Raw genomic sequence first — 25,568 nt, 5'->3', positions numbered from 1 at the left:
GCTAAAGGCTAGAGCTGCCGCTTTCAAGGAGCAGGACTCTAACCCGGAATCTTACAGTGGGGCAAAAAAGTATTTAGTCAGCCACCAACTGTGCATGTTCTCCAACTGTGCATGTTCTCCAACTTAAAAAGATAAGAGAGGCCTGGAATTTTCATCATAGGTACACTTCAACTATGACAGGCAAAATGAGGGGGAAAAAAATCCAGAAAATCACATTGTAGGATTTGTAATGTATTTATTTGCAAATTATGGTGGAAAATAAGAATTTGGTCAATAACACGCTTATCTCAATACTTTGTTATTTACCCTTTGTTGGCAATGACAGAGGCAAAACGTTTTCTGTAAGTCTTCCCAAGGTTTTCACACATTGTTGCTGGTATTTTGGCCCATTCCTCCATGCAGATCTCCTCTAGAGCAGTGATGTTTTGGGGCTGTTGCTGGGCAACACGGACTTTCAACTCCCTCCAAAGATTTTCTATGGGGTTGAGATCTGGAGACTGGCTAGGCCACTCCATGATCTTGAAATGCTTCTTACGAAGCCACTCCTTCGTTGCCCGGGCGGTGTGTTGATTTCTTCAAACCAAGCTGCTTACCTATTGCAGATTCAGTCTTCCCAGCCTGGTGCAGGTCTACAATTTTGTTTATGGTGTCCTTTGACAGCTCTTTGGTCTTGGCCATAGTGGAGTTTGGAGTGTGACTATTTGAGGTTGTGGACAGGTGTCTTTTATACTGATAACAAGTTCAAACAGGTGCCATTAATACAGGTAACGAGTGGAGGACAGAAGAGCCTCTTAAAGAAGAAGTTACAGGTCTGTGAGAGCCAGAAGTCTTGCTTGTTTGTAGGTGACCAAATACTTATTTTCCACCATAATTTGCAAATAAATTCATAAAAAAATCCTACAATGTGATTTTCTGGATTTTTTTTCTTCTCATTTTGTCTATCATAGTTGAAGTGTACCTATGATGAAAATTACAGGCCTCTAATCTTTTTAAGTGGGAGAACTTGCACAATTGGTGGCTGACTAAATACTTTTTTGCCCCACTGTAAAAAAAATCCCACTATGCCCGCCGACGAATCATTAAACAGGCAAAGCGTCAATACAGGACTAAGATTGAATCGTACTACACCGGCTTTGACGCACGTCGGATGTGGCAGAGCTTGCAAACTATTACAGACTCCAAAGGGAAGCACAGCCGCAAGCTGCGCATTGATACGAGCCAACCAGACGAGCTAAATTACTTCTATGCTCGCTTCGAGGTAAGTAACTAGCAGACCAACATAGTGTTCTTGGGCACAGAGACTAAGGTAACCTGCCTAAATGACTACCGACCCGTAGCACTCACGTCTGTAGTCATGAAGTGCTTTGAAAGGCTGGTCATGGCTCACATCAACACTATTATCCCAGAAACCCTAGACCCACCCTAAATTCCATACCGCCTCAACAGATGATGCAATCTCTATTGCACTCCACACTGCCCTTTCCCACCTGGACAAAAGGAACACCTATGTGAGAATGCTATTCATTGACTACAGCTCTACAGACTACAGTTCAACACCATAGTGCCCTCAAATCTCATGACTAAGCTCTGGGACTAAACACCTTCCTCTACAACTGGATCCTGGACTTCTTGACAGGCCTCCCCCAGGTGGTAAGGGTAGGTAACAACATATCCGCCATGCTGATCCTCAATACTGGGGAGCCTCAGGGGTGCGTGCTCAGTCCCCTCCTGTACTCCCTGTTCACTCATGACTGCATGGCACAACACCATCATTATGTTTTCCGATGACACAACAGTGGTAGGCCTGATCATCGACAACAACGAGACCGCATATAGGGAGGAGGTCAGAGACCTGACAGTGTGGTGCCAGGACAACAACCTCTCCCTCAACATGATCAAGACAAGGAGATGATTGTGGACTACAGGAAAAATAGGACTAAGCACGCCCCCATTCTCATCAACCTGCAGATGAACAGGTTGAGAGCGTCAAGTTCCTTGGTGTCCACATCACCAACAAACTATCATGGTCCAGACACACCAAGACAGCCGTGAAGAGGGCACGACAAAACCTATTCCCCCTCAGGAGACTGAAAAGATTTGTCATTCGTCCTCAGAAGGTTCTACAGCTGCACCAGTGCCTGGTACGGCAACTGCTCGGCCTCTGACCGCAAGGCACTACAGAGTTTAGTGCATACAGCCCAGTACATCACTGGGGCCAAGCTTCCTGCCATCCAGGACCTCTATACTAGGCGGTGTCAGAGAAAGGCCCTAAAAATTGTCAAAGACTCCAGCCACCCTAGTCAGACTGTTCTCTCTCCTACCGCACAGCCAGCAGTACGGGAGCGCAAAGTCTTGGTCCAAAAGGCTTCTTAATAGCTTCTACCCCCAAGCAATAAGACTCCTGAACAGCTAATCAAATGGCTACCCAGACTATTTGCATTGTCCCCTCCCCACACACTTTTACACTGCTGCTACTCTGTTTATTATCTATGCATAGTCACTTTAACTCCACCTATATGTACATATTACCTCAATTACCTCGACTAACCTGTGCCCCTCCACATCGACTCTGTACCGGTACCCCCTGTATATAGTCTCTCTATTGTTATTTTACTGCTGCTCTTTAATTAAGTGTTATTTTTTACTTAACACTTATTTTTCTTAAAACTGCATTGTTGATTAAGGGTTTGTAAGTAAGCATTTCACTAAGTTCTACACCTGTTGTTTTCGGCACATGTGACAAGTAAAATTTGTTTTAGTTTTTTGGTGGAATGACCCTATATCAATCCCCCCCCCCCCTCCCCAATCACTACTAGATTCCTAATTGCGAGGAGCAGTGATGAGCCCAGACATGACGAGGTCGGGCCAGCCCTGTCGGCATGCTAGGGCAGTCCAGGTCTGACGAGTCAATGTCAGATCGAGGCAAGCAGCTTCTGCTTTGCACTTGAATAGTCAAGACATGACAAGCCGAGCTCGGTGGAGAGGAAACTGCATTCTGGGATAGCGCATAGTGGGGCAAGACCAATGCAACTGCTCACACTGAAGCAGTCCAGACATGACTCGTCAGCTTCTTTTGTACACAGCTGCACACAACTCATTTATGATATGATGACACGCCAAGCTCTGCCATAGGCCTACTTCCTACTTGGAGTATTGCCGTAGTCAATCTATTCTTTCTTAATCCATTCCTTCCTTTCTTGACATAATGTTGATATTTGACCATGTTATCATGCTTCTTTGACCCAAATACTGAAAACCATAGTCTGTTCCCTTTTTGTAAGCTGTTGAGTGTTATCCATGTTGCTGGTTGTGACCGACAGTGAGCATACATGCATGTAGCTTTTATAAATAAAGCTTATGTGCATTAGGCCATATTCTATACATATAATATATCTCCACTGTCACCATGATTAAGTCAGGTCTCATGAGAATGAAAAAGACTCAAGCTGCACTACATTCTCAAGCTTTGCTGCAAATATCGGCTAATGATGAAACACAAATGGCATCAAATGACAGTTGTCTCCAGCTTAATAAAATCCCTGGTTTCAAAAGGTAAAGTGACAGAATGTAGCAAATTTTCCTGAATGACTCCTGCTTTGCCAAATGTCTTTTCTGGGTTTAGTAACCTTTGTTGATTAGATAATTGAGGGAACTACAGCATGTCACTACAACACTACCTACAGTATGTGGTAAGTAAATACTAAGGCCCTGCCCTGAAACTTTTTGAAACCAACCTACCTGCATAACTATATTTAGGCTTGACTAAGTCGACTCAGGATCCAGTCAAGCCAGAATAATTCGTATGAGAAGAGGAAATGGGGAGTGCGAGGCCGTGTCAAGCAGTATGATGCTTGTCGAAGCTAAATAGAGAATATCTGCTGTGATTTGAATGGGCCTGGCTGTCTAAAACGATCTAATTCCTGCGCTGTGGTCGCACTCAGCCCCCTATCCACCCCACCCCGGCAACAAAGCATTGATCAATATGTACTTTTCAGTGAGGTAGAACTCACTGGACCGCCTATTGGTTTTATTTCGCATTGTTACAATGTATGCGTTCACAGAACACACTAACATACGGACTTCCAATCAAAAAATAACTATGTAGACACTATTCCTCTCCCCCTTTCTCGCCAGCCCCCCTCGAAAAATGTCCCTCCCTGCCTCCGAGCTAGTTGTGTGAATGTTCTCTGTCGCAACAAACATTATTTGAGCTCCTATGATGATAGCCATGGAACGTTACTTAAAAATAAATCACCTAGCTTCCCTCTCGGCCTTATCGCGCTCATCACAACGATGTTCGCCGTGGAATACTTTGCTATGATAATGTGTGGGACAAACCAAAAGTGCTCGTTTGTGACCAAGTAGTCGGACCTTATTACAACTAAATGAAGCACGCTACGCTGTAACTAGTGACAATTTACAGCAGAACAAAAACAAAACTCACCACGACTTCCGTTTGGTTTTGCACAATCCTGAATATTTAGTTGTGCAATTCCTTTCTTCCTTTTTTCCACGTTCTTAACCCCAGCCCCTGTCTTCACACCCCAGGAACCAATAGTGTGTGTATGTGGGGTGGGGGGCCTGGGTGATATGAACGAACTGGGACAGACCGCCAATTTGGAGGCAACAGATCGCAAGTATGTTAATGTTAACGAATGACTAGAACGGTCCCAAAAATTCCTCAATGTTCCCGAGGGTGTTTCTAACAAATTGGTGTCTCTCCGTCTTCCTTGAGCATAGGGGGCGTGAATCCCACTGTTTATTCGCTGTATCCGGGCGGGTCAGCCGTATCTTTTAGTCCGCCATGTTGTCTGCATTAAGGAGGGATGGGAAGCAAAGAATTCCCAGTCCTGGCCCCTCCTCTCCCTCCATCCATAGCGCCGGTGCGACATCTGGCGGTGAATCTGTGACATCGTCACGAAACCGAGTCAACAACAGCAGCCCTATGCAGAAGAGCAGGAGTCCGCCATCTGGTCATGTCTATCACATAGGCTGCGTTTACACCGTCAGCCCAATTCGGATATAGATAATTTTCACTAATTGGTATATTGACCAATCAGATCTGAAAAATAATATCAGAATTAGGCTGTTTAAACAACGAAAATTGGACAGCCTTATTAATAGCTAATATACTGCCTGGGCACACAATCCCATTTAGTTTACAACAGCAGCTTGCTCTCAACATAGGCCAGTGGTGGTCACTAACCCTGGTCCTATTAGTGGGTGCAGCCTTTTGATCCAGCCCACTGAGCCCAGCACTACCACACCAGATTAAACGAATCAAGGTCTTGAGACTTGATGCTCAATTGATAAATTGAATCAGGTGTAGTGCTAGAACAAAAGCCTGCACTCTAATAGGACCATGGTTGGTGGGCGAAGCAGGCTTGACTAAAACTCTCAAACTTAACTCTGGACCACGAAGCCAGTTCCACCACATTTAAAATAAAAGTTGTTCACCTCTAGTCGGGGACTGATTTAGCCCCGACACCAGGTGTGTGCAATTAATTATCAGGTAGAACAGAAGTCTCAGGGTAAGAGTTGAGTACCCCTGTACTAGAATGTAAATGTTTCTCTTGACAACTTCAAAGTTCTAAGATGGAAAACAGTACTGTCCCAATCAGCTTTTTTTCTGTAAATGGTATCCATTTCTGGAACTTCAAGATTACTTTAAAACGTTTGCAAGATTTACATACATTTTACTGGAGGTTTCAAACCCAGCATCACACTGTTGCAATTCAATATTTACACACCTAAATGAACAAAAAACAATTACATTTCTGTCTGCACTAATATCAGTCAATATATTAAATTACAACACACTTTGTTAACATTGATTTTCCACACAGCAAAGTATCAGGTATAGGAATATGTTTATTACTAATTATGAATGAACAAGTCAATAATGCATATAACACTTGTAGTGAATAAATAAAATATAGTACATGTATCTTGTATGAATATCTAAACAAGACCCATTCATTGAAGAACACCACTCTGGTAGAGAATGTGGAATGTGACTTACAAGTTCCATACAACTATCGTTGAATGGAAAAACATTTATTTTGGTACCGTTCACAAGACTGTAGGTGTCGTCCCCATATTGTCTTCTCATTTATGTAACCGGTCCTCAATTTCATTGTGTGTATTTGTACATATTTTGAGGTTTGTATGCATTTCAGTCTATGGGTGTTAGCTGTTGTTGAGCATGGGTCAGGATTTAATCTGTTGCGCAGCTGTTTGAGTGGTCAATGCAGAGAGACTAGTTTGAAGGGAGTAAAATAAAGAATGTGTGTTTGAGAGGCTAGCTCAGATGGCTAGGTTGGCGATGACAGCTCTGGTGAACTCGTCGCTTGTGGCATAGCCCCCCAGGTCTCCTGTGCGCACCTGCCACAAATAAAAGAGTAGTGTCATACACACACACACACACACACACAGGCCTGGTTTCCCCAAAATCAGCTTAAGGCTGCTCATCCTTTGGGAAACTAGGCCCTGGTCCATTCCCGGAAAGACAATGGTCCTCACAAATATATACACAAAACATGATTAGTGTGTAAGAGAGCCTTTTTCACCACCAAACTCAGACACACATAAATAGGGTAGAGGAATATTAGCTTATGTTGAAGCAACTCAAGTCCATGGTCGTATGTATGTATTTACTCATAAAACAGTTAATGACCAAACATACTAAATAAGAATGGATGACTCAGGAATCTACATTTATGGCTAGCGTAGTCTATGTTGGTCTTTCAACAGATGCTGCACCACTCATCCTACGCCTGGAAAACAACAATGCGAGTTTAAATCACACCTTTGATTACATTTTTTGTTGTTGAGAAAACAGGCCAACACAAACATTTCCCCATCTTTTATTCTTCAGTATTTGACCATGATAATATGACATAAGCCAATACATTTGAAGTCCCAATGACTGACTGACACATGCCAGTCTAAGTCTCTAATAGAAATGCTACCACTGAGATCATCAACATAACCAATATATAATTTAATGGACTTTTGGCACAAAGTCCAAAGCCAAAGTGAACTCAGGCAAGGCTGGTCGTAGGCTCGAGTTACAGTGGCTTGTTCGTTTGCAAATTTAATGATGAAAGAGCTTTGCCTGACTGAACAGCCAAACACGATGGATCTCCAAGGTCACAACTCCAGCAAAAAGCTGCCTAGATATTGACCTCTACGATACACATTATGTGCGTTTTACAGCATACACAGTGAACAAATTATTAAGATTTATTTTTAGTCACTAGTGATGACTAGAGTATGCAGATGAGCGACAATTCATAATTAAAAGGTTCTATGAAGCTAGCTACAAATACCAAACGGTGAAATTGGCTAACGTGTTAGCATCCCTGCTAACGCAACAATATCAAAACATTGATTGTAGATTCTGAAAAATGTCACCCTTCTCAGGAATGACCTCTACATCCTGCCTCCTTTAAGACAGTGGTGCTGATATGTGTTCGTGAGAAACTTCCATGTTTATGATGACTGTGCAGTTTAAATTTTTATTGTTTTTACAGCAAGTTTAAAAAAAAAATTTTTTACAGCAACTAAAACAGTCTTAACCTGACTGTGCATGTAATTAAAGGTTGTGATTGAAAAGGCCAGTTAAAAAGGATACTGGAAGATTCTGGCAATTAAGCTGTTTTTCTACTTACCCAGAGTCAGACGAACTCATGGATACCATTTTTGTCTCTGCGTACAGAATGAAGGCAGTTAGAGGTAGTTTCAAGAGCCAATGCTAACTAGCGTCAGCGCAATGACCGGAAGTCTACAGCTACGGTAGTCTACGCATATGCTACCACGGTAGCCTGGACTCCAAGCCAAGAAAAGTCTGCACAGAGTCAAAGGGCTATGAACGACGTACTGTATATGCCTGGCACGACTCAGGACTGTGAAATGACAGGCCAGATATCCATTTATACAGTGCTGTGGTAGAGATTTCTCACTCGCTTTGGCGTCGGTGAATTGTCCCCGTGGCTCGAAACCTGCTTGACCAATACTGCTGAATAACACACGGCCCCGACCGGTATGGACTGCGAGGCTGGACTAGTGGAGGTCAATGTAATATAAAGATCATATGCTTGTCCACAGCAGAGACAATGAAACAGCTCAGAGAGAGAAGAGGAAGAGTTGGAGTGAAGGGAAAGAGAGTTAGCTGACAAATAGGAGAGTAGACTATAGGGAGTTAGTAGCAGACAAAAACAGAGAAGATTCTAGAGCAGCTTATAGAAGAGTGCAGCCAACAGCAGAGGCAGTACAAAAGAACAGGCTGACATGGAGGAAAAGAGAGAAGCAGTAAACGGCACCAAGCAGGGGGTGCTCAGTTGGAGAAAGGGTTCCACAAGGAAAAGACTGGGAGAAAATAGAAGTCCACAGCATAAATGGACGATTTGAAAAAAAAAAAAAAAAAATGACGATAATTATCTGCTTTGGCCAATAATTTTTGAATTTGAGCAAGAGAGAAAAACGAAATAGAGGATACGCCGAGCGCGTAAAGAGGAATATGAAAAGAAAGCGGAGGAGAGAGCTGCCAAGAGTGACGTAAGTGTTAGTTTAGTGGGAAAGTGAGCAAAAAAGTTAGTGGGGTAAAGTTTAGGGAATGTGGCAATATTGGGTTCAATATATCCAGATTATATTTGGTTGGCCGTCCAGTTTACAGAAAAGGGCAGGGCGTTCAGGGGATCGGGACTTCTTTAGCACATGGGTCGGTGGCGGAGGTTCCCCACAACGGCTTGCACAAAGTCCCCGGTCGTGCTGTAACCGCCCAGGTCTCGCGTCCGCACCTGGGACACACACACACACACACACACAGGGTGCAGGGGAAGAGGAGGAGCAAAGGAGATGGAAAAGGGGAGGGTACTTCAGACACTAGTGGACTGACAAACACCATACTTCACACATTCAGATAATCCGTCCTTCAACACTCAAATTGAAATAGCACACTTTGCCCACATTCAAACCACAAAGGCCGGTCTGTCGAACAGAAATCATTCCCCTACACTCCTTCTGCAAAAGGACACCTTCTGTGCCATGGCTGACATGACAGAGCCATAGCTTAGCGTAATGGTGTGTTGACCCATGTGCCTCCCTAAGAACCATGGTATTAGTTTGGGTTAGTGTTGCTGCTATTAGTGCAAATAAGGGCTGGGACGCACACCACAGTTAGTAGGATCTTTGTTACCAGTCAGTTTCTATGGTTACAGAGCTGTGTTCCGTCACCTCACTGTGCCGGCTGAGAACAAGGACAATGTTTAGCAGGACACACAGAGGGGTGTATACGACACCACCCACGTCGACATGCATAATCAAAAGGCTCTCTCACACACACACACACACACACACACACACACGGATATGGGTTATCGATTGTTAGGTGTAATTTCATGGCTAAATGCAATTTGAGAGTCATGAATTGATGTTTGGATCTGAGTATTTCGCTTTACACTTTTCACCAATTTATTTTTCTTAATTGACCCACAAAATGCATGGACAAATATGTTATGTTGCAAGAACACTTCTTAACCATTGAACTTTAGAATTAGTCATACTGTATACGTTTAGACAAACACTCACTCCCAAACATACACATTTGCATGCACACAAACCAATAAGATTGAACAGGATGTTGATACAATAGTCACACACACACTCTTACCTTGCCCTGTTTGATGACCTTCCTGACAGCATCTGACACCATATTGGAGTGGTATTCCAGGCTGTAACACAAAACAGTCAGTTGAGATTGTGTGCGCGCTCAGACACACACACTACACGCACACACTACACTTCCCATTGGAAGCAGTGCCCACTCACTTGAGGTGATGGAGCATGTTGGCAGCACTGAGCAGCATGGCCGTGGGGTTGGCGATGTTCCTGCCTACAGCCTGGGCAAAGGGGTGCCGAGCTCCCTAAGAAGGAGAGGAAATGTTTATTTTCAGGCTATTTTACACATGCTTATTGTAGCACTATACTGACGGTTGAATGTCTAATGTAACAAGTGTATGATTGCAGCTGACTGGTTAAGATGGATCTCCGGCAGACAGACACTCACGGTCTCAAACACGGCGTACTCGGCGCTGTAGCTCTCTCCTGGCACCACTCCTGCCCCGCCGACCAGCCCAGCGGCCAGGTTGTCAATGATGTTGCCATAAAGGTTGGGCATCACCAGCACGTCAAACTGGTATGGGTTCTGGACCAGCTACAGAGAGAGGGTGCATATTTGAGTGAGAGACAGAGAGAGAGAAAGAGACAGAGAGCGCAAGAGAGAGAGCGAGGCATACCTGCATGCAACAGTTGTCTATGATGATGTTCTCATATTTGATCTTGGGATACAGCTCTGCCACCTCGGCACAGCACTGTAGGAACAGGCCATCTGCAAGCTTCCTGTAGAAAGACAGAAGGAGACTAAATCAGATGTAGAATGTACATGTCAGTGCAATGGTGCTGTAACGTACCTAAAGCCATTTGAATTAAAAAAAATAATAATTAACAGCTACACAATCACAGTGTGTTTCTGATTCCACGTGTTGATCCGGGACCACCTACGTCCACCATCCTTAACTTAAATGAATGTCAATCCCTGCTATTGTTACATTTATTTTACGCCTGTCATTCGGGCAAGTTGGACAAACTTTTGTCTGAAAGCTCCAGTCGCTTCACAACACACACACACAAAAAAAGTCTAACACCATGTGCCAAAAAGGGGCCTGAAAATTGTGTTGTATGATGTAAGGAACCACTTTACAAAATAACATTCATCATCATCATACAGAGAATCAGGACAAAAAGTTATCACGGTATTAACCCATTTTGGTCAATAACCATAAATATCCTAAATATATATATGTTTTAATGCAGTTGCTTTCCATTAGTGGCAGGGCTCTAGCCTGACTTTTTCCAGCGCCAAGACAGACATGAAAGAAGTTAGCCATTTCATCTAACATGTTCAGGGAATGCATGTTGAATATTGTGATGTGCAACAATAGGATTCAGAATGAGCAGATTTCTGCATCTTTATTAAAAGTGTTTTGCATATTGGCCTAGGCTATATGCTACATATTACCACCTGAGGAAGTGGGAATTCAAAACACATTAGCTAGACTTCTAAACGTAAATATATTGTTGCTAGATAGCTATGTAATTGATCTAAAGAGTAAATTCAATGTCCAAATTTTTTTTATTTTTCACCCCATTGGCAGGCCGAATAGGCTACTTGATGTCTTCACCGCAAACGGCGTGCTCCGCTCCGACCTGCGCATCATCTCAATACAAACGCTGTAAAATGGTGCCATTTCCTCAATATTGAGTGTTGAGAAAAAAAAAAATGTATACTCCGAGACTAGCTGAGACTCCCCTCTCTAACAGCATTTATACATGCTAATAGCTAAATAGATGTCGGCTCGGGTATTCGAACCAGCAACCTCTCAGCTCTAACCACTAGGCAACCTGCCACCTTAGTTTACTACAGAGACAACTAGGAAGACTAAGCTATATGGTTTTAATTGGCTCTCTCCTCGAGCAACGGTACATGACTGTATAAACCCAGTTTGCTGACCAAAAAGTAGCTGCAACTGGGCAAATAACTCACTAACTAGCAAGGAATATCAACAACCCGCCTCAGGGTTTGATCTCAAAAGTGCATCTCGCGACCACAGGTGATTAAAAAACCCTTGTACCTCAATGCAATTCAATAATTCTACTCATGCGCTTTGCAGAGATAGGGAAAACAGTGTGCAACATCGTCTCCAGAGGAAAATTTGATCAGAGTAATTGTTTGATAGTGATTGTGTGATCTTTTTTTTACTTGTCGATTCAAACAACTTAATCTATATTCTGCTTGCCCCACAATTATATATATTTTTTACTTGTCCCAGACAAGAGGGCAAGTGTTAATGTTGAGCCCTACATAAACAGTTGGGTTGGCTGTAGTTGGATAGATGTGTAGAAGCCTTTAAAATGAGGTTGCTTATTTGGCAGCGAGACTCACATGATGTTGGCCTTGTGGACCGCCGTAACCTTGCTGCGACCCTTCTTGGTGGCGTAGTCGAAGGCAAACTTGGCGATGCGCCGAGACTTCTCCCTAGTGATGATCTTCAGACATTCAATCACTCCAGGCACACTCTGAGACAAGAGAGCACAGTTCAGACCAGGACATACTTCCATCTGACCATGTTTTGACCATGGTGTTGGAGAGCTTAAATGTGATAATTTTCTGCCCAGTGTACACAGGCACACGGCGATGCGGACTGGAGCTTGATTTGGCCTCTGCATGCCTCCGGAGGCTCTGCAACTGCGTCAAACCCTCCAATACGAAGCCTCGGCCCACATTTTCGGATCTACCACGAATTGGCTTTTAGCGGTGTGAATGTTGAAATGAAATTGGGATCCTTAACGTTAAGATAAATCCCTAACCAATTTCAATTTCCGCAATAACTAAGAGTGTTGGAGTGCGAGGCTCAACTTCTCCCCTGTTTAGTTTCCCTGGCTACCACACTGAACAGCGTGAAGCAAACCTGTGCACAGATACTGTGTGACAGTGTGAGAGCGAAGTGTTGCATCTCGCTCATCTCAATGTCCTAGTCTATTCATTGATGATAGGCCCTGCTTTACTGAAGTTGTGAGCCCAAAAATAGCGAGGTACAGCATTTCATTGCGAGAGACAGCTTTGGACTGCCGATAGATAGGTCTAGTGCACGGTTCTGACTAGCTGCCTGGTGGCCGACCTTCCTATACTGTGCACCTCCCCTCTCTCCACCCTCGCTAGCTCGCCATGAAAGATGCGAATGTTTGTGTTCTCGGAAGTACACCAACTAATCAGTGTCCCCCATTCCAAAAAATACTGAATCTTACGAGTCGATTCCTGGCGGAATAGAATCTGAAGACTCATAAATGGGAGTCGATACCGGGAGTCGATACCGGGAGTCAACGAAACAATTATTTTGGAATCTATTCTCCACCACGTCATCATTGTTGACAGTAGGAAAAATGGCAGAGAAAGTTAAATAGTACTTTTAGAAGTTAAATGAGAAGTAAAAGCAAACTTTGAGGTGGAATTGAGGTACAGTAATGGTAGTACAGCTGCAATGCTTAACCATCTGAAAGGGACACACCGTGAGACCCAAACGGTTGCCAGCAGCACAGCTGCATTGTAAATTCTATACATTTTTCTTAACGTTTTAACGAAAAAAAGTAGCGCCCGCTTTACTTAAAGTAACTAATACTATTACTCAAACTTGATAAGTAATGTTACAGTAATAATATTACTTTTGAGTAACATTAATGTAACGCATTACTTTTGAAACACGTTACACCAACACTGGTTGTGATAGATGATTTCATCTAAAAATGTGTATTACCCATACAACAAACTTAAACATGGTTAGATTTCAAATGAGGACTGGGTCAACTGGTTTTACCTAGCCAGGCAGGGTGAGTGGCGATTTCCATTTAGGACCAAAGAAATGGTCATAAGTGGGCAAACTTCACCCACCTAACACCCTTGTCGAGCTGAAACCAACACACCCATTAGTTGTGGCAGTGTGTGGTGATGTACCTCGTGCTCCAGAGAGCTGTACTCTCCCTCGGTCTGCTCTCGGATGATGACCAGGTCCAGGTTGTTGTGGCGGGTGCTGTAGCCCGGCAGGCTGTTCACGTGTACCACGTTTGCAAACAGGTCCAGCCTACGCCTGAGCAGAGCACAGGAGGGAGAGGCTCACTAATAAGGACAGCCAGCCACACACTAAGAGATCTCATTAAAATATTCATTTATTGTGTTGGATTCATGCTAGCGCTAGATCTAATATGGCCTTACCTAATCTTCATCTCAAAGCCAGCCAGCTCCCCTTTGAACTCCATGGGGGTGTTAATCTTTCCTATACACACGAAGAAAAGAAAAACACTCAGTCAGAACACACTGATATGGTAAAAGCAGACAAAAGGAAGCAAATTCCCAACAGAGGAGACAAGTTAGTTACCTTTCATGGCCACCCTGTTGGTCTTCATGGAGGCCAACACCTGCTCCAGCTTCTCGTCGCTGTCCATGTGCTGCACCTCACTTAGGTGGAACTCCTCAAACTCCACTGGGACGTCACCCGCCTGGAGAGAGAGATGGAGGGAAGGAAGGAAGGAAAGAGAAAGGCAGGGTTAAGGGTGGAACCAAGGAGATAAGACAAGGGGACGAGAAACAGGATGGAGATAGAGGATGGATGAATGAATAAATAAAAGGAGTGAGCGAATGAAGGCAGGCCCCCAAAAAATTGTCGAAGACTCCAGTCACCCAAGTAATAGACTGTTGTCTCTACCACCGCACAGCAAGTGGTACCGGAGCGCCAAGTCTAGGTCCAAAAGGCTTCTACCACCAAGCCATAAGACTGCTGAACAATTAATCAAAAATGGCCACCCGGACGACTTACATTGACCCCCCCCACCCCCTGCTACTCACTGTTGATTATCTATGCATAGTCACGTTACCCCTACCTACATGTACAAATTACCTCAAATAACCTATAGCCCTGCACATTGACTTGGTACCAGTACCCCCTGTATATAGCCTCATTATTGTCATTTTATTGTGTTACTTTTCTTAACTCTATTTCTTGAACTACACTGTTGGTTAAGGGCTCGTTAGTAAGCATTTCACGGTAAGGTCTACACCGGTTGTATTTGGCACGTGTGACAAATAAAATGTTATTGGATTTGAATGGACTATAAACATTATGAATTAGTCTTGCATATTCAGTTATCAATGAACACAGAAAGTATTGGATTGAGCTCAGAGCATGCTTGGCGCATGGTGCTGGCAATAGTGAATTCCATTCCCACATGGGCCACATAATGTGTGTATTGACTGCTGAGACAGGGTCACAAGCATGGGGGTGAGGTGGGGTGTAATAGCATACCTGGAGGAGAATGTGCTAAGGAGATGAGTCCGCTATATGTCAACAGAGGGACGACACATCCACACCAATCTGCACTCTCAGTCAAACTGTCACTCCAGGTCAGCCTTGAGAAAGTGGAGCCACCATAATGTACATACCTTGAACACCTCCTTGACAGCAGTCATCAGTTCAGGTCCTACTCCGTCCCCGGGCACCATGGTGACTTTGAATGTGGCGTCGGCGCGGGCCGGGGGTGCCTCAGGCCCACCCAGACTGGCGCTCATATTGAGGGACCGGGCAGCCAGCTGCTGCCACCGCGGACCAGTGCCAGTAAGGCCCTAGACCAGGACACAATAGTTAATTAGGTCCACTGTAGAAAGTAAGCATAATCAGATGGTCTTGTTGTCATTATAGCTAATGTGTCTTATCTGCCAGTGGCTATATTCTTTTTTTAAAATCTTTCTATAAAAACATTTTGGATATGCTTGGTTGGTCGTTTTCAACATACTTTCGTGTCGTCTTCATCAGCAAACCACATACCTAAACACACTTTCATTCTAAATGTAAAAATGTTGGCATGAACAGAGACTGTCACGTAGAATGTACGTCACGATTATCAGACAATTACAGACTTTAACTAGCTAGCTAACCCTGCTTTCACAATGTCGAAAAGCTGTTGCGTACCATTTTGTTTGAACAGTAGGAGAAAGAGACCACCAAATCAAGTTTAATCAACTGCCCAAGGACCAGGTTAGACAAACCTCTTGATTTCAGGCTATTACGGTGTGATGAAGTAAAGCTGTGGGCTCCAGTTACTTATAACATGTGTGTTCGAAGCACTGCATCACTGGTAAGTTAGTCACACTTGTTTGTATCCAACTAGTTAAAACTTCTTAAGGATAGGGGGCAGTATTTTGACATCCGGGTGAAAAGCGTGCCCAAAGTAAACTGCCTGTTACTCAGGCCCAGAAGCTAGGATATGCATATAATAGATAGTAGATACTATAATAGATTTGTATAGAAAACACTCTAAAGTTTCTAAAACTGTTAAAATAATGTCTGAGTAAAAAAAGGTCATAGGATTTCCCAATGGTTCTATGGGAAGCCCTATTTGAGGAACCTGGTTGCAGTTCCTGTGGCTTCCACTAGATGTCTTCAGAAATTGTTCAATGTTTTTCTTTTGAGAAATGAAGAAGTAGGGCTATTCATTCCATGTGTCACTCTGAAGGTCCCTACTATTTTGGTGCGTGTGAACAGGAATGCGCTTCACGTTGTTTTTATCCGGTATTAGAAACAGTTTATTCCGTCTTAAATTTTATTGATTATTTACATTTTAGGAATACCGGAGGTTGGATTAGGAACGTTGTTTGAAATGTTTGGACCAAGTTTACAGGTAACTTATTAGATACTTTGTAGTCATGTTGGGCGAGTTGGAACCGGTGTATTTCTGAATCAAACGTGCCAAATAAAAATTGACATTTTGGGGATATAAAGAAGGATTTTTTATTTTTTTTAAACAACCATTCGTTGTGTCACAGACATTTGGGATTGCAAAAACAATTAGATCTTCAAAGGCATTTATTATATGGTTATTTCTGACTTTTGTGTCGCACCTGCCTGGTTGAAAAATGATTTTCATGTGTTTGTATGCAGGGCGCTGTCCTCAGATAATCGCATGGTCTGCTTTCGCCGTAAAGCCTTTTGAAAGCTGACACAGCGGCTGGATTAACAAGAAGTTAAGCTTTATTTTGATGTATAATCGATCCCGCTAAAGGGATTGGCGCGTGAAGGGATCCATGAGAGGTTTTAACTTGCAGTAAGGACTAGTGATATGTATCCGTCGAAATAACAGCTATAATATTCTTCTGCATTTGGAAATGTATGCAAAACTGGAGTTTCCACCAAGTAGGTGTAGATATGGCAATAGGCTACTTTGGGACATTTGGCAGGGTTGTCTCCCCAGCTGGTCGCCAGCAAGTTGAAAGGACATAGAGCATTTGGGAAGTATTCAGACCCCTTGACTTTTTCCATATTTTGGTACATACAGTATTATTAGAAATGTTTTTTTCCCCCTCAATATATACACACAATACCCCATAATGACAAAGCAAAAACAGGTTTAGATTTTTTGAAAATGTATTTTAGGGTCTGAATACTTGTAAATAAGGTAGTTCATTTTTATTTACTTTTTTTAAAATCCATTTTAGAATAAGGCTGTAACGTAACAAAATGTGGAAAAAGTCATAGGTCCAGAATACTTTTCGTATGCAGTGTATAGGCAAGCCAACAAGAATCAACTTTTCTAAATACTTAGACCAAACAAAAATATAAAACATGTAATGCAGTGGTTTCATGAGCTGAGCTAAAAAGATACACAAAAAGCTTATTTCTCTCAAATTGTGTGCACAAATTTGGTTACATCCCTGTTAGTGATAATTTCTCCTTTGTCAAGATAATCCATCCCCTTGACAGGTGTGACACATCAAGAAGCTGATTAAACAGCATCATCATTCAACAGGTGCACCTTGTGCTGGGGACAATAAAAGGCCACTAAAATGTGCAGTTGTCATGACAACACAATGCCGCAAGTTAAGGAAGCATGCAATTGGCATGCTGACTGCAGCAATATCCACCAGAGCTGTTGCCAGAGAATGTAATGTTCATTCCTCTACCACAAGACGCCTTCAACGTCGTTTCAGAGAATTTGGCAGGACGTCCAACCAGCCTCACAACCGCTGGCCATGTGTATGGGGTCGTGTGGACGAGAGGTTTACTGAAGTCAACATTGTGAACAGGGTGTCCCATGGTGGAGGCGGGGTTATGGGGTATGGGCAGGCATAAGTTACAGACAAACACAATTTTATTTTAAATCAATGGCAATTTGAATAAACAGAGACACCGTGACGAGATCCTGAGGCCCATTGTTGTGCCATTCATCTGCCGTCATGACCTTATATTTCAGCATGATAATGCACAGCCACAAGTTGCAAGGATCTGTACACAATTCCTGAAAGCTGAAAATGTCCCCGTTCTTCCATGGCCTGCATACTCACCAGACATGTCAGCCATTGAGCATGTTTGGGATGTTCTGGATCAACGTGCATGACAGCATGTTCCAGTTCTCGCCACTATCCAGCATCTTCGGGCAGCCATTGACGAAGGCGTCAGACGACATTCCACAAGCCACAATCAACAGTCTGAACAACTATGCGAAGGAGATGTGTTTCGTGCTGCATGAGGCAAATGGTGGTCACACCAAATACTGACTGGTTCTCTGATCCACGACCCAATCTTAATTTTTAACCTCTACGGGATTGGTCTCCCTATACCGTGACGGTTGATGCTAACGTACGCTAATGTGACCTTGTAAGTAACAGCAAACTTTCCAGGACATAGACATGTCTTGTATGAGCAGAAAGCTTAAATTCTTGTTAACCTAACTGCACTGTCCAATATACAGTAGCTATTACAGTGAAAAGAGACCATGCTATTGTTTGAGGACTGCGCACAACAACAACAACTTTATCACGGCAACTGGTTTGATACGTACACATCTGAAGGTAAATAATGTACTTATATTCAGTAATCCTTTTCTGATTTGTCATCCTGAGGGTCCCAGAGATAAAATGTAGCACAGTTTTGTTTGATAAAATCTATTTTTATATTCAAATATAGGAACTGGGTTCTACAGTTTGAACCCCTGCCGTCTCTGGCTCCACACCCACCCCGCCCGGCTATCTAGATGTGTGAAAGTTAGCGTATAAGCTAATGATCCATCATGTATGACATTCCTGGGAGTATGTAAACTTACAAAAATGATATGGTAATACAAAATAAATGTTCTCTATAGTTATGTACTTGAAAAATGTATAAATTGACCAATTCGACACATTTGGGAAGACTTGATACAAAATAGTGTGCAGTATTGCAATCCTTCACTGGATCGACAGTGCTGCCATCTAGTGGCCAAAATCTAAATTGTGCCTAAAATGCAATATTAGATTATAGCCTTTCTCAAAGATGATGGGGAAAAAAAGAAAAGAGAACATACGCTTTTTTATTTTATGATATTTTATCAGATCTAGTGTTTTATTCTCCTACATTAATTTTACATTTCCACAAACTTCAAAGTGTTTCCTTTCAAATGATATCAAGAACATGCATATACTTGCTTCAGGCCCCGAGCTACAGGCAGTTAGATATGGGTATGTCATTTTATGCGAAAAATTGAAAAAAAGGTTTAGATCTTTAGGAGGTTTTAAGCTGTCTGTGACCAACAGATGCATATCTGTATTCCCAGTCATGTGAAATCCATAGATTCGCGTCTAATTAATTTGTTTAAATTGACTGATTTTCATATATGAACTGTAACTCAGTAAAATCGTTGAAATATAGTTACGCGGCATATCTAAGAGTAGCAAATTAGATTAACTTATCTCGCTAGCCAGCCAGCTAACATCAGCTTACGCAAGTATAATGTGATAGCTTTACTGTCTGTGTTAGCAGGTCGGGTAAGAAATTAGTGGCAGAATAAGTATTATGCAAATAATTTGTTGTTGTGACAGTAAAGTATGTTAATAAAGACATGTGAGGCTACTGAGAAGGTTAATTGAAGATGACCAAAAAATAAATAAAAAAATGTCAGTTTACTGGATGCTGCCAAAGTTAGGCTAATTACATGGGAGTAACAGGAGTACCCTACTGCTGTACACCTACTCAGGGTGTGGTCACGTTTAGCACATTTTTCATGCCACTGACATGCGTAATGAAAAATAGCTTAATAGCCTACGTGATAGGCTCATGTTTTACCAGTACTGCATTACCCCCAATACTTATTTGCCAGTAGGCTACTCAGTACTGGACCATAACTGTACTGACTTTCACCCCTGGGTTTAACCTACTAACCTAATATGCCAGACATACACTACACGATTTTGCAACGTTTATGCAGTCCCAGACTAATTTTCACGATCGAGGTGAAATCCTATGAACTTGGGCTAGGATCAGTATGTCGGGACTCGCTTAGTTTGACTTGGCTAAGGACGCACCGATGATGGCTGTTCCATTTTCCAGACCCCTGTTGGATGTCCAGATAATTTTCTGACATGTCAGAAGTGTTGGTCATGTATCTTGTAGAATGAGCAGTGCTACGACGCAATTGGGCAAGGACCGCTGCCAATAGCCAATGAGCACTTAAGACCAAAACAATGATAGCGAAGAGAATAGCGACAACACCCACCGTGTGGACAGAGATGATTGGAAAACAGATTAGTAGATTAGTGGAGCTGTGGAGAACGCCGCTGCCTTTTCAATGGGGCAGTTCATTTGACATGGTGTCACGGATGAGCGGCGTTGACTAATTTTAAACTATTCATTGGTCCTTAAGTGAAACCTCCACCCACATGGAGCATGCAAAACTAACTCCACCAAAAATATATGAATTCATATTATGAAATTAAGTCCATATTCTGAGCCTCTGACTCTCTTTATGTTTTTCCACACTAATAAAAGCAGCTCACTGTTTGCGTATCTGCATTTTTTCCCTCTGACAACTAAGAAAACGCGGGGGGAGGGGAGCGGGGGTTGAACTTGACTAGGTTATTATCTTAGCGTAACGTGAGCACCCACGTTCTGGGTTTGAAGATGGGATGAAAGGTTTGGGACTGGGAAATGTGAGCACGTTCAAGTTGTTCAAATCGTGTAACGTTACTAGTGTATGCCCTGCATAACTGAAGCTGTGGTCTGAAGCTGATAACCATGAGACATCAATCTGTTAGCAGGTTGTTCATTGATACGTTGTTAGATTGCTGATTAACATTAGTGACAACATTCAATGGCATGTGAATGCGACAACCATCCAATTTCAACCTGGCTGCGTATCTTAGTTAGCTAGGTAGCCGTATCGTACTAGGAGCTAGCCAGCTATGGACATTATCCTGTCGCATTACCATTGGTGACTAACGTTATAAACTGCTTAATATAAATTCCCCTAACAAAACAATGGTAGTCCTCAATAACACATACGAAAAGATTTGTCCACAATTTGATGACTGTAAACATCATCTACCGACTCACCTTGGCCAATGTTACAACGCTTCCTCTCAAGGCGGCAGCCATCATGATCCAGAAAGAATGTGGAGGAAATTAATTCTTCTTCGAGGTTTAAGCGCAGTTGGCATCCAATAAATGTTGTATTACCGCCACCTACTACACTGGAGTACAATTTCCTTACACTTTGGTTGAAAAAATAAATAAACAAATACCCTACCATCTAACGCTACACTCACAAAAAAACTTACTCCACTAATTAAATCTATTTAGTCCTACCTCAGGCCAACCACCTGAAAGGATGGGACACCACCACTTAACACACCCTGTAACTCCTCTGATGTCAAGTCTCGCACACCCAAATACATCTCTGCAGCTGCCACCACAACCTCCATTTTCTGTGACTTACGTTCCATCCCTGCAGTAAAGTTGATAACCATTGCTATAATTGCTAAAAATCAAATCTTACTGAAACGTATCACTTGTTGGCCTATCCCTTTGTACTGGTACAGATCTACTACTCACACCACTCCTCTCACAGCCCTTCCCCCTTGACCCATCTTCCTCTACTTTCTTCGCTGCCTCGGCATATGACAACTTCTGCACTACTCTAACCCTGGAACCTGCCTCTCTCGCACAGGACATTTCTGCACTAAATCTTTAAATTCTTCTTCTAAAATATCATGGTGGTCTGCAAACAAACGTGTAAAGTGCATGCCACCACCTACTGTGCTGGAATGCAAGATCAATCATGATCTGCCCAATTCTATACTACCATGAAAATGTAAAAACAAAAAATCCCTAATAACTTCTACAACACCCTCCCCAACCCCCCTACCCAATTAAACTTGATCTATATCATGCTGAAACACTCCACTGTTAGGATTGTTCAGCATGTCAACCATTTAAACCACAGCCACGGGAAGTACGGGTGTTGAGGGTGCTGCAGCACCCCCTGAAAAATCGGAAATTAAAATATTCAAAAAAATATATATACACAGTGCCTTGCGAAAGTATTCCCCCTTGAACTTTGCGACCTTTTGCCACATTTCAGGCTTCAAACATAAAGATATAAAACTGTATTTTTTTGTGAAGAATCAACAACAAGTGGGACACAATCATGAAGTGGAACAACATTTATTGGATATTTCAAACTTCAAACAAATCAAAAACTGAAAAATTGGGCGTGCAAAATTATTCAGCCCCCTTAAGTTAATACTTTGTAGCGCCACCTTTTGCTGCGATTACAGCTGTAAGTCGCTTGGGGTATGTCTCTATCAGTTTTGCACATCGAGAGACTGACATTTTTTCCCATTCCTCCTTGCAAAACAGCTCGAGCTCAGTGAGGTTGGATGGAGAGCATTTGTGAACAGCAGTTTTCAGTTCTTTCCACAGATTCTCGATTGGATTCAGGTCTGGACTTTGACTTGGCCATTCTAACACCTGGATATGTTTATTTTTGAACCATTCCATTGTAGATGTTGCTTTATGTTTTGGATCATTGTCTTGTTGGAAGACAAATCTCCGTCCCAGTCTCAGGTCTTTTGCAGACTCCATCAGGTTTTCTTCCAGAATGGTCCTGTATTTGGCTCCATCCATCTTCCCATCAATTTTAACCATCTTGCCTGTCCCTGCTGAAGAAAAGCAGGCCCAAACCATGATGCTGCCACCACCATGTTTGACAGTGGGGATGGTGTGTTCAGCTGTGTTGCTTTTACGCCAAACATAATGTTTTGCATTGTTGCCAAAAAGTTCAATTTTGGTTTCATCTGACCTGAGCACCTTCTTCCACATGTTTGGTGTGTCTCCCAGGTGGCTTGTGGCAAACTTTAAACGACACTTTTTATGGATATCTTTAAGAAATGGCTTTCTTGCCACTCTTCCATAAAGGCCAGATTTGTGCAATATACGACTGATTGTTGTCCTATGGACAGAGTCTCCCACCTCAGCTGTAGATCTCTGCAGTTCATCCAGAGTGATCATGGGCCTCTTGGCTGCATCTCTGATCAGTCTTCTCCTTGTATGAGCTGAAAGTTTAGAGGGACGGCCAGGTCTTGGTAGATTTGCAGTGGTCTGATACTCCTTCCATTTCAATATTATCGCTTGCACAGTGATCCTTGGGATGTTTAAAGCTTGGGAAATCTTTTTGTATCCAAATCCGGCTTTAAACTTCTTCACAACAGTATCTCGGACCTGCCTGGTGTGTTCCTTGTTCTTCATGATGCTCTCTGCGCTTTTAACGGACCTCTGAGACTATCACAGTGCAGGTGCATTTATACGGAGACTTGATTACACACAGGTGGATTGTATTTATCATCATTAGTCATTTAGGTCAACATTGAATCATTCAGAGATCCTCACTGAACTTCTGGAGGGAGTTTGCTGCACTGAAAGTAAAGGGGCTGAATAATTTTGCACGCCCAATTTTTCAGTTTTTGATTTGTTAAAAAAGTTTGAAATATCCAATAAATGTCGTTCCACTTCATGATTGTGTCCCACTAGTTGTTGATTCTTCACAAAAAAATACAGTTTTATATCTTTATGTTTGAAGCCTGAAATGTGGCAAAAGGTCGCAAAGTTCAAGGGGGCCGAATACTTTCGCAAGGCACTGTATACAGCTCTGGAAAAAAATTAAGAGACCCCTGCAACATTATCAGTTTCTTTGGTTTTTACTATTTATAGGTATGTGTTTGGGTAAAATTAAAATGTTTGTTTTATTCTATAAACTACTGACAACATTTCTCCCAAATTCAAAATAAAAAGATTGTCATTTAGAGCATTTATTTGCAGAAAATGACAACTGGTCAAAATAACAAAAAAGATGCAGTGTTGTCAGACCTTGAATAATGCAAAGAAAATAAGTTCATATTCATTTTTAAAACAACAACACTAACGTTTTAACTTAGAAAGAGTTCAGAAATCAATATTTCTAAGGAGTAATGTTAGACTCCTTTGATCCATTATTAGACTAGGAGATCCCTCATCCGCATTGGAATGTGCTGGGTACCAAAAGGGATCAAATAAAAAAAAAATTGTCACATGCTTGGTAAACAACAGTTGTAGATTAACAGTGAAATGCTTACTTACGGACCATTCCCAACAATGCAGAGAGAAAGAAAATATTAAAAAAAAATAGAAAAGTAATAACAATAAATAATAAATACTCAATGGGTAATGATAACTTGGCTATATACATGGGATACAAGATAATTGAGGTAGATGGATAATAAATAGATAATAAACAGTAGCAGGAGTTTATGAGTCAAAAAAAGTTAGTGCAAAAAGGGTCCATGCAGAAAGTCCGGGCAGCTATTTGGTTAACTATTTAAATAACTATTTAGCAGTCTTGTGGTTTGGGGATAGAAGCTGTTGAGGGTTCTCTGGGTTCTAGACTTGGTGCATCGGTAACATTTGCCATGCGGTAACAGAGAGAACAGTCTATGACTTGGGTGGCTTGAGTCTTTTCTGGGCCTTCCACTGATATTGCCTGGTATAGAGATCCTGGATGGCAGGGAGCTCGCCCCAGTGATGTACTGGGCTGTACACATTACCCTCAGTAGCACCTTGCAGTTGCCTTACCAAGCAGTGATGAAGCCAGTCAAGATGCTCTCAATGGTGCAGCTGTAGAACTCTTTGAGGATCTGAGGGCCCATTTCAAATCTTTTCAGCCTCCTGACGGGGAAGAGGTGTTGTCATTCCCTCTTCAAGTCTGTATTGCTGGTGTGTGTGGACCATGATAGATCCTTAGTGATGTAGTGACCAAGGAACTTGAAGCTCTCAACCTGCTCCACTACAGCCCCGTCAACGTGAATGGGGGCATGCTCGGCCCTCCGTTTCCTGTAGTCCAAGATCAGCTCCTTTGTCTTGCTGACGTTGAGGGAGAGGCTGTTGTCCTGACACCACACTGCCAGGTCTCTGACCTCGGCCCTATAGGCGGTCTCTTCGTTGTTGGTGATCAGGCCCACCACCGTTGTGTCATTGGCAAACTTAATGATAGTGTTGGAGTCGTGCATGGCCACGTAGTTGTGGGTGAACAGGGAGTACAGAGGGTACTAAACTTTCACCCCTGAGAGGTTCCCATGTTGTCAGTGTGGCAGATGTGTTGTTGCCTACTCTCACCACCTTGGGGCGGCCCGGCAGGGAGTTCAGGATCCAGTTGCAGTGGGAGGTGTTCAGTCCCAGGCTCCTTAGCTTAGTGATGAGCATTTTAGAGCACTATAGTGTTGAACACTGAGCTGTAGTCAATGAACAGCATTCTCACATAGGTGTTCCTCTTGTCCAGGTGGGAGAGTGCAATAGAGATTGCGTCATCTGTGGATCTGTTGTGGCGGTATGCAAATCGCAGTGGGTCCAGGGTGTCTGGGATGATGATGTTGATGTCAGCCATGACTAGCCTTTCAAATAATTGAATGGCTACAGATGTGAGTGCTATGGGGTGATAGTCCTTTAGACAGGTTACCTTGGCGTTCTTGGGCACAGTGACTATGTTGGTCTGCTTGAAACATGTAGGTATTATATACGGGGTCAGGGAGAGGATAGAAAATGTTAGTGAAGCCACTTGCCAGCTGGTCAGTGCATACTCTGAGCATGCATCCAGGTAATTTGTCTGGCCCTGCGGCCTTGTGA

The 25,568-nt window shown here is 42.7% G+C and overlaps 2 protein-coding genes across 4 annotated transcripts in view; both read right to left on the bottom strand.

Moving 5' to 3' along the window:
• LOC139370766 (receptor-type tyrosine-protein phosphatase alpha-like) overlaps positions 1 to 4,813 on the bottom strand; it is a 43,161-nt gene extending 38,348 nt beyond the window's left edge. Inside the window, exon 1 of the mRNA XM_071110464.1 lies at positions 4,445 to 4,813. The gene's annotated coding sequence lies outside the window, so the exon portion shown is untranslated. The remainder of the gene's footprint in view (positions 1 to 4,444) is intronic.
• A 1,040-nt stretch (positions 4,814 to 5,853) lies between these two features.
• On the bottom strand, positions 5,854 to 21,046 carry LOC139370763 (isocitrate dehydrogenase (NAD(+)) 3 non-catalytic subunit beta). Of its 3 annotated transcripts, XM_071110456.1 has the most exons (12): positions 20,970 to 21,046; positions 15,053 to 15,232; positions 13,992 to 14,112; positions 13,829 to 13,889; positions 13,571 to 13,703; positions 12,005 to 12,138; positions 10,299 to 10,401; positions 10,070 to 10,216; positions 9,832 to 9,926; positions 9,674 to 9,734; positions 8,676 to 8,801; positions 5,854 to 6,384 (listed from the first exon to the last, which is right to left on the bottom strand). In XM_071110456.1, the coding sequence occupies exons 1-11, from the start codon at positions 21,012 to 21,014 to the stop codon at positions 8,712 to 8,714; spliced, it is 1,170 nt and encodes a 389-aa protein (XP_070966557.1). In that variant the 5' UTR covers positions 21,015 to 21,046; the 3' UTR covers positions 5,854 to 6,384; positions 8,676 to 8,711. The 3 variants fall into 3 exon arrangements, with proteins under 3 accessions (XP_070966557.1, XP_070966558.1, XP_070966556.1); XM_071110457.1 differs by lacking the exon at positions 8,676 to 8,801; XM_071110455.1 differs by lacking the exon at positions 5,854 to 6,384 and having other exon boundaries at positions 6,851 to 8,801.
• Positions 21,047 to 25,568: the final 4,522 nt, after the last annotated feature.

The sequence above is a fragment of the Oncorhynchus clarkii genome, chromosome 17 (genome assembly GCF_045791955.1).
Source record: "Oncorhynchus clarkii lewisi isolate Uvic-CL-2024 chromosome 17, UVic_Ocla_1.0, whole genome shotgun sequence".
In the NCBI taxonomy this organism is placed as follows: domain Eukaryota; kingdom Metazoa; phylum Chordata; class Actinopteri; order Salmoniformes; family Salmonidae; genus Oncorhynchus; species Oncorhynchus clarkii.
This window is presented reverse-complemented; position numbering and strand designations above follow the sequence as displayed.